The following is a 15,461-nucleotide window of genomic DNA, read 5'->3' on the forward strand; positions in this document are numbered from 1 at the left end:
TTAAGTCTAGCCTTTCAGAGAAGCACCCATTACATCTCTGGGGACTTGAATGTAACTTAGGTCAGTCCTTGTGTTTTCCTGAGAGCAGCAGACTGATGCAGAGAGGATAAGCACATTGTTCATCATACACAAACATGATGCAGCATTCTATGATGTTACATTATTTCCTTTCTAGTTGGACCTCATTTTTCCTGGGAGAGGAAAACATCAGGCAGAAACTTTAAAGCTAAAAACATTTCAAGGTGAAGAATTATTTTACTTTTTCAGAGAGAACCAAGCATCCCTGGAGAACAGAAGCTTAGCTTCAACATGAACAGTTGCACCTGCTCATATCCAATACAAATTCAGAGCTGTCATGGGTTGTGCATCACTTTTAGCCATCACTACTGGATTTACTTCACAACTTTCCCCTAACCTAGTACCCTAACCTTCTCCAGAGCTGAAGATGCCTTCCAAGCACTGCAACTTCCACAAACCTCTGGTTTTCTCAAAATCTCTTCCTCTCATGTGTGCTGTTAAGGTACAATTGCTTAGCACTTGGCTACACAGTCTGATAACTTGGATTTGCCTTCCCAGATCTGCTACAGGACCAAGAGCTTTGTCTCTTGTACTGAAAGTGTTCAGTATGTTTCAGGATATTTGTCTTGACTTTAACATGGGCTGCCTGGAAGAGCAACAGGTGAATTGCTGAAGTGGTTGTAAGAAGCTCCAAGTATTTAAGAGTACATGTCCTTCCTGCAGCCTTATTCCCATCACTGTTCCAGCTAATCTTGAAACCTGGCAAGTCAATGCATCCTTATTTTACAAAGAGTGTGCAAGCCTGACAGTGCAAAGGGTCAGGGAATGCTACCTTACTGTGTTTTCCTCCTCTCACACTCACTTAGCTCTAGCCATTGGAAAAAAAAAATAGAGCTGAAGGGTCATGAGCAAAAATTAAATACTTCAGTGGAAGAATTTGATTCCAAATGTGAGACATTCTCATCTGTCTCTAGATCAGTACCATCCTTTCATGCATTACCAGAAGTACTGCACCTGTGACACTGGCTGGCTAACAACCACACTCATTAGCCCTCTGGCCCACTGAAAGCAAAATACGTGTTTCAAGCTTGAAAATATTCACAAATACAGCAACAGGGACACAGGTAAATGGCGAGGGAGGAGACAGACTAGTGATACACAGCCATAGCAATAATGGCTCACCTGGGGATTTTGCTGAAGAATGAGCACTGGAGTAGTGGCCACCCCTCTTTACTGTACTCATATATTTGACACAAGGGAAAAAGACATTAAGGAAAGAAGTTATTAAACAGCTCTGAACATGCAGGAAAGGAAGAAGGGTAAACAAAGGTAAGTTAAGACTACATGAGGAAAAAAAAGGCAAGTAAATGGATAAATACCAGACAATTTGGATTATTTTCTCAAATGAACTCCATCTCCTCAGGAAGTCCAAGTGAAAAACAGGTAAGGAAATGGCAGCACTGATTTCTAACTGATTTGCATAGAATTCACTGTTGGTCTCCCTGGAGCTTACACAGGACTGCAGGAAATGCAGATCAGTTGTGAAAGTTGCCCTACATTGTTCTTTGTTGTTACTGCTGTCCTTCTTTAAAGCTTTTCAGTTAAATGTTCAACCTTTACAAACAGATGATAAATATTGCACTTTGAATGAGCCCAAGGACAGAAAATTACTTTAACTAGCATTTGCAATAGAGCAAAGCAAATACTGATATGGGAATGAGAGTATGGAAGAGCTTGCAGTTTGCAAGGTAACAGACATGAGCTTACATTCAGAACAGAGTATTGGGTATTGACACAACCAATAGTTTGATTCCAGGGCTACTTATCCAGGTCTGAGGAAAATAAATAAATAATTTTTCATTGTCTTTTGAAATCTGAACAAAGAAAGAAAGACAAAAATCACAACTTTTTTCCCTTCTACTGGAGCCTCAGTGGTTGGGACATAGGGTGTGCAGCCAAACTGCTGGCAAAAGCACAGTGTGAACCTGGCTTTGAAATTGCAGGAAGCCCAAGGAGAAGAAAAAGGCTGTTAATGAGCAAGAACATTCTGGAATACTTCTTAAAATTACTTGAAACAGCAAACTTCTGTATTTCTGGTCAATATTTGGCTTATATGGAGAAAGCCTTCAAAACACCCACGGCTAGACCAACGACCAGGAGTGCAACCATATAACCACCCTGCAGTTACCAGTCTTCAGGGAAGTCCAGTGCCATGCTGAAACCTATCCCAAGTGGACAATTAGGAAATTATCCCAGTTTTCATGACCTGAAACTTTTGGTGCCAGGTAATGAAAAAATAGAAATCACCTTTCTTCTTAGGACTCAAACATCAGTGCAAAATTCCTTAGCAATTAGGATTAAATCTATCAGATAACCTGGAGGAGCAAACCAAGCCCCAAGCCCACACCATTTATTTCCCTGGCACTTGTGTTTCAGAACCAATGGCTGTCCTACCCCATAAAACACATCTTAACGTTCCTTTGGCTTACACATCCAGCTCTTTCCTAGCAGTAGTACCTGAGGCAGGTGATTTACTCCGACGTGAAGGGCCTGGACTTTTGGATCCAGTGTGCCTCATGCCAGCTGACCGGGAATAAGAGGACTTCATGACACGGCACTCTGCAAAGCAAGCAGAGAGAGTCTTGACACCAGCTCAGCGTACAGGCTTCCCCCAGTGCTGCTCTTGCTGTTTAACAGCCAGGAAGTGAACATCAGTATCTGCTGAACATGACTGCCCCACTGGATGGAACAAATTCATAAGAGCACCTGAGACTGTCAAGCTGCACAGCTGTGTGTTTCAGGCTGCACTGCTGTGCACCTACACTGCACAAATACAGCTGAGCTATTCAAACACTGTAGGTAACATTCTGGATGGAATATTTCTTCAGCTCTTGAAGCTAGTTTATCTCCATCATTCAAGTTTGTGCCTATGCACTGCTGAAAGTAAAGAAGCCAGCTGATGGCAAGGTTATGCTGATAACTCAGTACATTCTGCACACTGTAATGGCAGCTTCACGTAGGGCAGCTGTGCAGCAAGCCCCATTTACCTTCCTTTGCAAGAAACTAATGTTGTGTTCAGTTTTTAAAGAGCTGAAAAATGCCTCTTGTTTCCCAAAGGCTGAGACAATAGATGTATGCAGTAAATAAAGGACAACCTAAATGGGAAAGGAATCAATTGACACACATGCATTGACATTTGGGAAACATTTTAATTCCTACTGTTAGCAGCCACTGCAAATCACTCCCAAAGGAATCATCTAAATTTCCCTCCTAGTTTTGTCCCTGTTGTTCATTGCTGCAGTGTCAATGCCATCATTAAGATCCCACATCACCATCATAAATAGTAAGTAGAGCTGCATGCCCTGCCAGTCCCATCCCACTCTGTACCTAACCTCCTTTTCTCCAGTAAGACCTCCAGACTTACTAGAGGAAGCAGGGGCTACCAAAGCTGAAGAGGCAAAGGGAGAAACCCTCCATCAGTGGGTTCTCAGAAAGGGAATCAGTCCAGTTAGTCTGATGGTGTATTGGGAAAACCAAACTTACAGCCTTAACATCTGCAAAGGGAAATCATGATTTTGTTCAGACCGGGATTTGCAGTGGGAGTTAACACAACTGCACCAGAGCATTTCCGCACCAGAGTAAAATCTTATCTGAGCTAGTCATGTAGGTACCCTTCTTGTCACCTCCACACTACCTGAATCAACATAACCAGGCAGTTCTGGAAAAGGAGCATGTTGGCAATATCATCAGAACAGGAGCCAGCTGGATGCTCCATCCATCCAAAGGCATGGGCCAGTGGTTAGACCTATACTCCTATTTTTGCTTCTGTAATGAAATGATGGCATTCAGAAAAGTCAGACAAACACCAGGGACTTTTGTTTTCTATTACCTAAGAGCAAAGCAACCCCCCTCCCTCTTATTTACAACTTGAAACTCTCCTCAATCTGATGATTAACTTTTCTGTAAAAGAAAATAAGGTTGATTGTACAGCTGAACCAACAGAGACAAAAAGCATGTCCAGTAGGGCCTGCAGTGACAGGACAAGGGGTGAGGTTTTAAAACTAAAAATGGGAGATTCAGATTAGCTACAAGGGAAAAACCTTTCATGATGAGGGTGTAACACTGGAACAGGTTACTCAGAGGGGTTGCAGAAATCCCATCCCTGGAACCATTCCAGGTCAGGTTGGACAGGGCTCTGAGCACCCTGCGTTACTTGCAGATGTCCCTGCTGACTGCAGGGGGTTGGACTAGATGGCATTTAATGGCCTCTTGCAACCCAAGCTCTGCTATGAACAAGGAGGAAACCCCATTGTATAGAGATGATCTGATATTCCAAGGCAATTCTACACCTCCCTGGTAGACAAGAGAGCTTTTCCTTTCAGCCAGCACAATTTTCTCTTTACACAAGAAGAACTTTCTTACACAAGTAAAATTCATGCTCTGCCAACACAGACAGCATGGGCACAATGCCCCAGATTCTCTCAACCCTTTCCCACTCAACGCCCCCTGTAACCTCACAGCAAGAACAGGCCCAACACTTGGTCTGCAGCAGACAAGGCTGCAATGTGTAAATTGTCTAGCAGCATCGCTGGAGACCTGAAATGAGCGTGGTTACAGATGGAGTTTTTCCAGAACCTCACGGAGACCACAATATGGCAACTGCCTTATAGTCACAGATGTCAAAAGTGAATGCTTTGAACAGCTTTTAGACCCATTAGATCTGTGACCTGTTAAAACCCAGTGCTGTTTGCCAGGGAACTTTAGAGATAAGGTCTGCTTTCCACAGGTCAGGTTGGTTAGAGCATTGTAACACAGAATCCAGATGATGGTTTGAAAAGAACTTCTAATGCCTAAGAAAATTAGTATCTTCCCATGTGTAATTTTGTAAGTCACAGAGGCCTTGAAAGGAGGGGAGAGGTGGGGGCAGGAGGGGCAGGAGTCCTCAGTGAAGTGGACTGTTTCAGAGGGTTAAAGATGTGCTGTCTTACCACTGTGATCCAGCACAAAGTCATCCTGAGCGTAGCGGTACTTCTCAGGCCCACACGCAATGAAGACATCATCGTCTCCAAAGAAGTCCTGCAAGCAGGTCACCTTGGCAGCAAAAGACACAAAGCATAATCAACAAATGCAGGACTCTCAAATACTAAACCTTCCATTAGTCAGCCACAGTTAATGAGTTTGTGTTCTCCCTTCAGCAGCAATGGCAAACACCTCAGCTCTCAAGTACTTCATCTCTGCCAGTGGTGTAGGAAAGCTCAGGGTCAGGAATGTTTCATGTGACTGCCTCTCACCTCCAAACCACCTCCTCCTACATCCCACACCTGTGCTTTTGCCTGTACCTCTGACCTGGAGGTGTTCATGGCCAGGGCGGACAGGACCTTGAGCTGCCTGGTCTAGTGGAAGGTGTCCCTGCCTATGGTGAGGCAGGGGGAGAGATGGAATTAGATGATCTTTAAGATCCCTTCCAATCCAAACCATTCAGTGATGCATATTGATGACTGAGAAGACCAGCTATAAACATCAAAGCTTCCTGTACTCTTACATTAATTACTTAGGGGAAAAACTATTGAGTTGAAATGACTGCAGCTAAAACTGTAGGTTTTTTTATGCTGAGGCATTTCATTTACATGTGTTAATGTGCTGGAAAAACAATGAGTGCACTCTGTTCCAAATTCAAGAAATAAAGAGTTTCTTTCCTTCCCCTTGCAGCTCTGTCTGTTGTTAATTCTCCCACTGATGCTGCTGCGATTGGTTTCGAGAAGGTTGGGGATAGCAGAAAGGAAAAGGTTTTAGGCATTCTTTAAAAGCACAAACTCAAAGGCCTTGACAAAACATCACTCCTCCAAAGCCAATACTGTCAGCTTGTGAAGCTGCAGGTACCTGCTTAAAGAACAATTAAAGCCAAAAATGCTCCAACGTGAAATCCCACCAAATGCATTTGCAATCCTTTGTAAGAAAAAGAAAAGAAGGGTTTGTAGGTAGCAAGCTGTTTCTTAAAGAGATTCTTTTTGACAATGACATTCAGATGAGCTCTGGGAATAAAAGCTACGTGGAGGCTGAGAGAGTTAGAAGCATTTGGTACAATCCTGTGATTAAAGAGGTAAAACAAAAACCTGCTTTTAGGGAAACTCGCCTTTTTCCTTCCCCGTTACCCATCCACCTCATCTGCATCTTTTACACACTGGGAAAATAGTAAACATTGGCAGAACCACAGGAAAGGATCTTTGCTGCCTGCAGTAGTCTGAGAAACACTCAGAATATCAATGACCCTCAGCTCTCTGCTAGAGCATCCACCCAGGGCACTGCCAGCAGCGCAGTCAGTTGTCATGGCAGCTAACCCAGCAAGAGCAGCCTGTGCCCTTACAGCAGCATCCTCACTACAGCACCACATGCAGTGCCCAGCATTTGTGTCACTACGTGGCACAGGCATCACCAAGATCCCTTTATGGTTCTTTTATCATTGCAGTGACAATCTGCTCTCATCCACAAAAGCCATTTTCAGCTGTACTCGAAACCATTACTTCTAATGAAGCTAAGAGGCAGTGGTAACTGGATGTAGAGGGTTAACCTTTCAGAGCAGTTTGGCTAATGTGGGCTTTATTCTCTCTACTCCCTGCTAGAGAGGACTCATCATTGCCACAGACTGCAGGAATCCAGCAACCACCCCAAATCCACCACTCCAGGAAGAGCTGTGCTGCACATGGGCAGAGATGCTCCCTGAGGTTCACACCCAAAGCCCTCAAGATATTTGCTCTCCAACAAGAGGAAAGTTTTTTGAAAAATATAAAAAAAAGGAGAGTGACAGCATGGAGGCTTACTGAGTACCTGAGAGATGACTCGAGAATTCAAGTCTTTAATGCTGCAGGTTTGAGAAGAGAGCTCTGTAACTATATCCTAGCACCCTCCAGCTGGGAGCTGACTGAAGGGATTCCAGCTCTATAAATACACTGCACTCTGCACGTGGGGAAGAGCTGCAGAGACAAACAGCTTAGGCTCCAGTCAGAAAGGCTGCTTGAGCTCGAGTGAGCAGCAACAGCACCGTGCTGGTTAAGTCTGAAGAGCCACCACACCCTGTGTCTGGGGAGAGCCGCTCTGGATGACAAATCCTTTGCATCAGCTGAAAATGCACCGAGAACATCAGAACCGGGGAAGGCATGCAACAAGATCTGCATTTGTTTAAACAAAGGAAGCAATCTTTCCATCTACTGACTGGAGGAAAACAGGATATGCTGTAAATGTTTTGAAAAAGGAAGAACAGAACACAGGAGGCAAAAGGAAAACTGGGGAAGGTGTCACGCACAGCAACAGCTGGAGTTTGGTTCTGTGCTCTCAGCTCAGCAGTAGTGGCAGGCATGTGAAGCTGGAATTCTTAAGGAAATACACTGGGATTTTTTTCCATGAATAGCTACCAAAAAATGCAAATCATTTGGTTTATGTCAGCACAACAAATCTAGACAGAACCTCCCTGCTACTGCCTTCAGTGTGAGGTCTCTACATTTCTAGGGGAAATGCCTTCTTTAACCAGGACCAATTACAGCTCTGCTGGCCTGATGATTCTGCCCTTGGCTGCTTGCATCAACCTTTATTTATGAGTAAGCAAAAGCCAAACATTTGTCTGGTCTGCCAGCCAGGTGATATTTGTAATCATGGTTTCTGCTTCCCCTTTGTCAAACAAAGTTAGTGTTGCCACTCCACTGCCAAACTCCTGCAGTGTTTTGGAAACTGTCAGCCTGACAGCTCAGGGACTGATGCATGTCCTACATTCCAAACCAGAAGGAAAGCAGTCCTGCAGGAACAGGTCAGCTCTCTGTTCTCTATTTCAGTTCCATCACAATCGGGGCAGACAACTTTCCCAAGGAAGAGTTTCCTCTGGGCAGCCTGAGGCGCTCCAACAGGAAGGTGAAAAGGGCATCCCCACCCCTCTCCTGCTGTGATTTTAACACAGATTTACTTACCTCAGAGCTTCCCCTTGGTCTCTGCACTTAAACATAAAACTCAACCAAAGGGAAAACGGTCTCTGTCTTTAACCAATGTTTTTATCTCCTCACTAAGTCATCCATACCCTTCATGGCTGAAACCCAGAACAAAACAGGCTCAGGACTAGCTCAAGGCAGCTGTCTGCCTGGCTATACTGAGTCACGTTTCCTGACATGCCTTCAGTAAGCAGTGAGAGAACAGGCAGATCACGAAGCAGAAAACCAGAGAACAGGCAAACCAAGGAGCCCCTGACATGCCCTTTAAAAAATACTGTAAGTGCCAGGATTCTTTTTGGAATTAGCCAGCAGCTACTCCTTGGGCAGACAAGACGAAGCATTGCAGGCAGCTACACTACGTGATAGGGAGCAGGCAAGGGAGCAGGCAAGGCTGCAGGGGACCTTCAGCAGCCTGGTCTAGTAGATGTCCCTGCACATGGCAGGGTGTTTGGAACTAGATCATCTTTAAGATCCCTTTCAACCCAAAAACCATTCTGTGATTCTATGACAAAAGAAGCTCTTTGAGATCCAGGGGCGTACAGATGCCCAGATTGTACTTAAGAACAGCAACAAGCTCCATGTACACCTGGTAGGTAGTAAGCCTGCAAAAGCAGGTCGAGATTCCTGCTGGCATAGGGAAGAAGCATTTCACACCTGCAAAGATTTCTTTTTCTCACTAGCTGATGATCTCTGTGGCAGCTCCACTACAGAACCCCTCTCAGAATCCCCAAATTAAAACAATTACACATCATCAAAAGAAGGGCAAGCAAACATGGAGGACATGGCTTAGCACCAGCCTTGGCAGAGCTAGAGAATGCTTGGACTGGATGGTCTGAAAGGTCTTTTCTCACCAAAATGATCCTGTGATTCTACACTGATATGCACAACCACGGCCTTCGAAAAGTCTGAGGGCCTCCCCAGCTCTGTTGGGACACTGCAATAAAGCCATCTAATAAATGTGATTTGTAGGTCAGAACTTCCACAAGATGTTGATTTACCACTGGGGTTTGGCATCTGGCAGGCTTTTGTCTGTTCCTTGACATTTATTAAAGCCAGGAAACAGGGATAGAAAACTGCGTTTTTTAGTTCTAAAGAGGTGTAAATGTTAAGTTTGCCTGTGGTGGATAAAGGTGGATTGTTAACTTATTTATCAAAACTGGAAGGGGAAACCAAAAAGAGAGTATTGAAACAAAGACCATAATGAGACTCATTCTTGTAGGGCAGCTTATTAATTGACTGCTTAATCAATGGCTGTGTCACATTATTACAGCCATCACCAGAAAATGAATCTTCTTTCACTGGCACTGCCTGATGAGCAGCAGCAGCAGCAGTGAAAAAGTGAAAGAGACAAACCCTTCTTCCCACAGGGAATCTGAAGAGTAAGAAAGAAAACAGCAATGTAAAATCTTTGCCTGCTGCCTTGTAAACAGCAAAGGCCTGGCCGTGAGCCCAGGCAACGCCTAGCACAGGATGACAAGGCAGGAGGACTGCACCAACAGACTGCTCAGGTCGCTACGACTCACCCAGCCAGGCAGCCAGCAGCAACAGATGACAGAAAGGAGCACTCCTCACCTCTTCGTTGTGTTTCACTTTGAAACACATTTTTTTGCATAGATTTTGGGTTTTAACATCTTGAAGTTTAATTCAGAGGGTGAGCACATGTGGGAAAGGGAGATGGCATTTGGGAGCGATCCCAGCTGATCATCCTCGCGGCGATGGAAATGCCAGTCAGAAAAAGGAGCTGCAGAAATATGCACAAGTTAAAATGAATTCCCACACCTATCTATTTCTCACAGCCTCTGCAGTTCTCAAGGGCTTTCTGGCAAAGTCCATTCACCAGGTTTTTCCCAAAGGGCAAAATGATCTCTTTTTGCAAAACGCTGTTTCAAGTAGTGCACTGATTATGTGCAGCCATTGAGCTGCAGGATAACTACAGACGAAATGGGCTGCAGGTCTGATTCCAAGTGTTTCAGAAGGCCCACACTTGTCTATCCCTGGAACACAAAGCAGTCCAGAACAGCCCTTGCTGTAGCACTATCCACTACTTCATCAAGAATCAATCACCTCAGTATGTTAAACAGTGAAATTCAATGTCACGCATCTCAAGTTCATGAGTTACACAAAGAAACAGCCTCGCTAAACGTGGAGTAAGTGGAAACTGGAAGCAGCTAATTAACAAATGCAGCTTATATGGCCATAATCCAGTTTGTTTAAAGAGATAAAAACCCCACAACAGTCTTTTCAGTTACAAAACAAGGGTTGTATCTTTGCCCATAGATGCATTAATCACAGCAGCTCTAAGGTCAGCAACACATTCCTTCCTCCAGCAGCATAACTGGGAAGCCTCACGCAGGACCAAAAATAGCACCTGACTTCACACAGCCAACCTTCCACCTCACCACTGAGTTGCTGGTCTAAAAATAACAGCTACTTGTATTATGAAAGAGCATCAGAAGAAAAGGTCTGCACAAAAGGACAGAGAGCTGGCTCACCCAATTCAGTGCCACTTTATGGGTTCAATGACACCCTGCTCCACAGCACAAATGCACTTAAAATATGTTGGGCCACTTAATATTCTGTAACATTATCTCTGTTGTACTACTTTAGAAATCAGTGTCCTGAGCTCATCATCCTACTTGAAAAACAAGGACTTCATATACTATAGGGATCTTAAAACTCATAAAATCCTATGGTCAAATATTCAATGTCCTTTCATGTCTCTGATTCCTTAGATCAGCAGAGTTGCTGTGACACGCAGAGATATCCAAGTGCAGCCCAAGGTTTCCACTGCTCATGGGCAAACACTGTGCACTGGAGAGGTTCCAGAAGCAGCAGCTCCTTGAAATGAGAACTATTTTTCCACAGATATAAGAAATTCAAACCCTGTGGGCAGTGCAGACAGAATAGAAGACAGAATCTGGAAAGGTCCTTTGACGAAGGGTACAAATATTTTCTCACAACTCTTTAAGCTTTAAGTGGAAGCTTTACAGTTTTACTCATGAGCAGATTGCCCAGAGAGGTGGTGGATGCTTCATTCCTGCAAATAATTCATGATCAGAGAACCATCAAATTGTTTTGGTTGGAAAAGACCTCCAAGATCATCCAGTCCAGCCATTCTCTAACTCTGCTAAGGCTGGTGCTAAACCATGTCCCTCAGCACCACATCTCTGCCTCTTGAAAACACCTTCCTGGTGAGCCTGTTCCAGGTCTGAGCACAGCAGCTGCAAACCAAACTTCCTTTTGCAGGCACAGGCATTTCCTCAAGCCTATCAATGACTGTAAACCAGCAAACAGTCCCTGAGGAAGCATTTAAAGAACTGAGCAAACTGGTAAGGAAAGGAGCATTTTGCAGCCTCAGTGATATTTAGAAATGGAATTAAAGCTGATTCATTTCAAGTCAGGTTCCATGAAAAACATTAGTACCTGCAAACTACAAAGGCCAAGCTGGAAGGGGCAATTTGATCTAAAGATGTCCTTGCTCATTGCAGGGCAGGGGTTGGTCTAGATGACCCTTGGAGGCGCCTTCCAACCCACACCATTTCATGGCTTGGCCTGTCCATGTGGTAGCTGCCAAAGTCAGGTTTCTGTTCCAATTCTATTACAAAAATAAAAATCCATCAAATCAAGTCACTCCAAGATTCCAACTATCAGTCAAAGCACATGACTGGGTGCAATTTCATCTTGTTATCTAGAGGCACAAAAATCTATTTCTGGAAGTACAGAAACAAAATTGAGCTTGCCCAAGCTCTCTATTCACCACTTCAACTAAATCCATCTCACAGCTGAAATTACAGAAATTCTGCATATGAAGTGCCAGCCTGTGCCCAGGTGGCCAAGAAGGCCCAACAGCATCCCAGCCTGTATCAGGAATAGTTATCAGGTTATTGGTGTCCTTATTTCTACTTTCAAGGTCTAAGGCTTTTGCAGATACTCCCCAGTGCCTAAAGAGCTTCCTAAGCAGCTTCTGGGAACATATGTTGTTTTTACTAGCTCTGGGTAGAGTTTCACTGTGCATGCCAAGCAGACCTCCATGGGGCCCTGTCAGTGATCAACTGATTTAGTGTTCAAAATTAGAACACTCACTGCCCAGCTACTTTGGGCTGATTCACTGAGAGAGTCTTCATTCTTATCTGCATTCAACATATCCCATCGCAGTGACTTGATCTGACCTCCCCTGACAGTCTCTCTGCTGGTACATCAGGAAGGTTCCAGTGCATTAAAATGGGTTGGCAGGCACCTGTCTCACTTGAATCACAGAATCATTAAGGTTGGAAAAGACCTAAGATCATCAAGTCCAACCTTCTACCCAACACCTCCATGACCACTCGCAAAGCCTTCCCTGGACAAGAAGCGCTCTTAGAAGCTGCTTAAAAGTAAAAAGCCTAGGGATGTGATCTGTGCTAATACAAACCATCTATTGACATTAATAAGACTCTTTTAATTCACTCACAAGTGGAAAGTCTGAGGTGTAACAGGAACATGGCTCATTTATCCCTAAAATACAGGTAGAATCACAGAATGCTCTGGTTTGGAAGGGGCCTTAAAGCTCATCCAGTTCCAACTCCCCTGTCACGGGCAGGGACACCTCCACCAGCCAAACTGCTCAAAGCCTCATCCAACCTGGCCTTGAACACCTCCAGGGAGGAGGCATCCACAGCCTCCCTGGGCAACCTGTTCCAGTGTCTCCCCACCCTCACTGGAAAGAATTTCTTCCTAATCTCCAGTCTTAATTTACCCTCCTCAAGCTTCAATCTATTCCCTCTCATCCTGTCACTCGCAGCTGTTGTCAAAAGTCCCTCCTCATCTCTCCTGTAGCCCCTTCAGGTACTGGAAGGCTGCCCTAAGGTCTCCTCCTCTTCTCCAGGCTGAACAGCCTCAGCTCTCTCAGCCTGTCCCCACAGGGGAGCTGCTCCAGCCCTCTGAGCATCCTCATGGCCTCCTCTGGATCTGCTCCAACAGTTCCCATGTCCTTCTTGTGCTGGGGGTCCCAGGACTGGGTGCAGTAGTCCAGGAGGGGTCTTACGAGCTAAAAGGTTTTCTAATGCTAAAAGGGCTTCTAGAAAGCTCCTACTGGATCAGTGGAATATATAGATATGTTTTATTCTTTCTCAGAGCCTTCCCAGAAACATTTGTAGTGGAGATACAGATTGCCCAGAAGGGAATTTAAAATAAGCTATTAACCTCACCATTCCTAATTAGCTTTTAGAAACCATCTGGTTGGTGGTTTGGTTGGTTTTTTTCCTTTCTGTGAACACCATGTTGAAACTGCTGCATGGAATATGGTATGGAGAAGTGAACTGCAACTCCAGGAATCCATGCCTCACACTGCATCTGCTCAGTGTTCCAGAGATGCTTCCCTAACAGGGCTTTTCTTTTGAGAAAAGGGGGCTGCAGCAATAGTAATTTTTTGGGTATAAAACTCTTTGCTTATTAGTCTAAAAATCAGCCCTTTGGAATTGTTACACAAATATTTACATTCAACACATGGCAGTTACAAAATGGTGCCTTTAGTGGAACTACAACTATCAATGAAGGCAGAGGAACTCAGGCATCCTGAACTGTTTACACAGAAGATGTAAACACAGCGTTCTGCAGAACCGCAGTGAAGTCCAAAACTGACTCTTGTGATTCCTTTGTTGCCTTTAAGAGCAAACAAAACATGACAGCTCAGAGCCTGCAACTGGACTCCTGCTGATTTTTCTCAACTTGCTATGGATATTCCTGAAAGTCACAGAATCACAGACTGCAGTGGAAGGTACCTTTAAAGATCCTGATGTCCAAACCCCCCACAGGGATATCTCCAACTAGGCCAGGTGGCTCAGAGCCCCATCAAGCCTGATGCGGAATGGCCCCGGGGATGGGCCCTCCACCACCTCTCTGGGCAACCTGTTCCACTGTTCAACCACCTTCATCGTAAAGAGCTTCTTCCTAATGTCCAACCTAAAGCTTCACTGCTCTAGTTTCAAACCACTGCCCCTCGTCCTAGTGCTACACATCCTTCCACACATCCTTCTCCCTAGCCTTCTTGGAGGTCCCCTTCCAATGCTGAAATGCTGCTATAAGGTCTCCCTAGAGCCTTCTCTTCTCCAGGCTGAACAGGGCAAGACTCAAATGTTTTGGGGGTCTGTGTGCAAACTTACTTTTGGATTGACAGTCCTTAATTTAAAATGAAACTGTGTAGACAGAGGTTGCACTTCTGCTGTGAATGCTTAAAGTGGCTTTTGTTTTGTTTCAAGCCAACTGTGTAAGGAGAAAGCTTGCTTAGAGACTGTGTCGTGAACAGAAATGGAGAAAGTGCAACCTTGAAACCCTTTCCTATGTCGTTGAATAGCTTTATATTGTAAAATGGAACAGGCTTAATCTGCATGTTTAAACGTGATGATGCGAGAGCTCCTTGCTGGACTAACACAGGGTAATTTAATTACAGGGGGGAAAAAAGTGCCCAGGATCCCAGAGTAATGAGGAACCTGTGACACAAATCCTAATCTGGCCTATGACAGCTGCAGAATGAATTCAAAAGATTTTTTTACCAGACTAATTATCTGTTAATGGGCAGGCTCAGCGGGACACAACAAATTCCCAAGGTTTAGCTTCCAAGCCATGTGATTCCATCTCCAGCATGGCAGATGGCAGACAATGGCTGCATACCACTCTTTTATCCCAGGAGCTGCGGCACACCCGACGCGGCGAGCCAGCACCGCAAGGGCTGCAGGCACACAGCAACAAAGCCGCAGCCTGAGCGCCGGGGGCAGGGCTCGGAGCCTTCCCACACTGCGCAGCGGACCACGGCCGGCACATGGGGCAGCTCTGGCTGTGCGCAGACCCAGCCAGTGGGATGGCGCTTAACGGGACACACAGGCTCGCTGGGAGCTCAAACGGCAGCAATTATCCTGTTTCCAGTTGCCGTGCTCCCATTTGAAGTGCTGACTTTCACCAGGGGCTGGCTTTGTGCTCATTTCTAGAAATCCTGTTATTTTAACATCCCAAAGCTAGAACTACATATCCCTGTGGAGAGAAAGAGATACATTCTCTGTTCTGTCTGTAACTGTGATGTGGAGTTTTGATGTTCAGAAAGGGAGAACAATACGCAAGAGTTCCCACTCCCACCCCTCAACAGAGTCTAAAGACCTTCACTGCAGAGAGCCGTTTTCCAGCGCTAGACTGTGGCTATTTCACATGACACGACCTTGATCTCTTTTCTTCCTGCATAAGCACCAAAGCTGAAGAGCTTCCTCAGCTTGGCTGCTCACTGCCAGTTTAACACCCTGGGATGACTCACTGGATGTTCAGGGCTGTTTCTTTTTCAGTACTTGCTCTTCAGCACATTGAGCATCACATTTTTGTTACTTTTAAACAAGATCCTTACTGGTTTGCCTTTTCTTTCCACCCCCCCCCCGCCTCACAGTGGTAATTGAACTGTGGTAGGATGATCCTCTGACAACTGTGATCAAAACTGTCAAAGCTTTCGAG

The 15,461-nt window shown here is 45.0% G+C and overlaps 1 protein-coding gene across 5 annotated transcripts in view; it reads right to left on the reverse strand.

Annotated features, from left to right (window-relative positions):
- Positions 1 to 15,461, reverse strand: part of DCLK2 (doublecortin like kinase 2) — a 58,535-nt gene that overhangs the window by 28,131 nt on the left and 14,943 nt on the right. For 3 of the 5 annotated variants that reach the window (XR_010990793.1, XM_068165765.1, XM_068165767.1), the window contains exons 3-5: positions 5,007 to 5,109; positions 2,536 to 2,637; positions 1,201 to 1,251 (exon numbers count right to left, since the gene is read on the reverse strand). Coding sequence is in view for 3 of the 5 variants with exons in the window: in XM_068165765.1 (XP_068021866.1) it covers positions 1,201 to 1,251; positions 2,536 to 2,637; positions 5,007 to 5,109 (256 nt within the window). In the remaining 2 variants the exon portion in view is untranslated. The remainder of the gene's footprint in view (positions 1 to 1,200; positions 1,252 to 2,535; positions 2,638 to 5,006; positions 5,110 to 15,461) is intronic. The other 2 variants (XR_010990794.1, XM_068165766.1) reach the window with 1 other exon arrangement.

This window comes from Melanerpes formicivorus, unplaced genomic scaffold (genome assembly GCF_026170545.1).
Source record: "Melanerpes formicivorus ecotype bairdi unplaced genomic scaffold, bMelFor1.0.p_v2 SCAF_92, whole genome shotgun sequence".
NCBI lineage: Eukaryota > Metazoa > Chordata > Aves > Piciformes > Picidae > Melanerpes > Melanerpes formicivorus.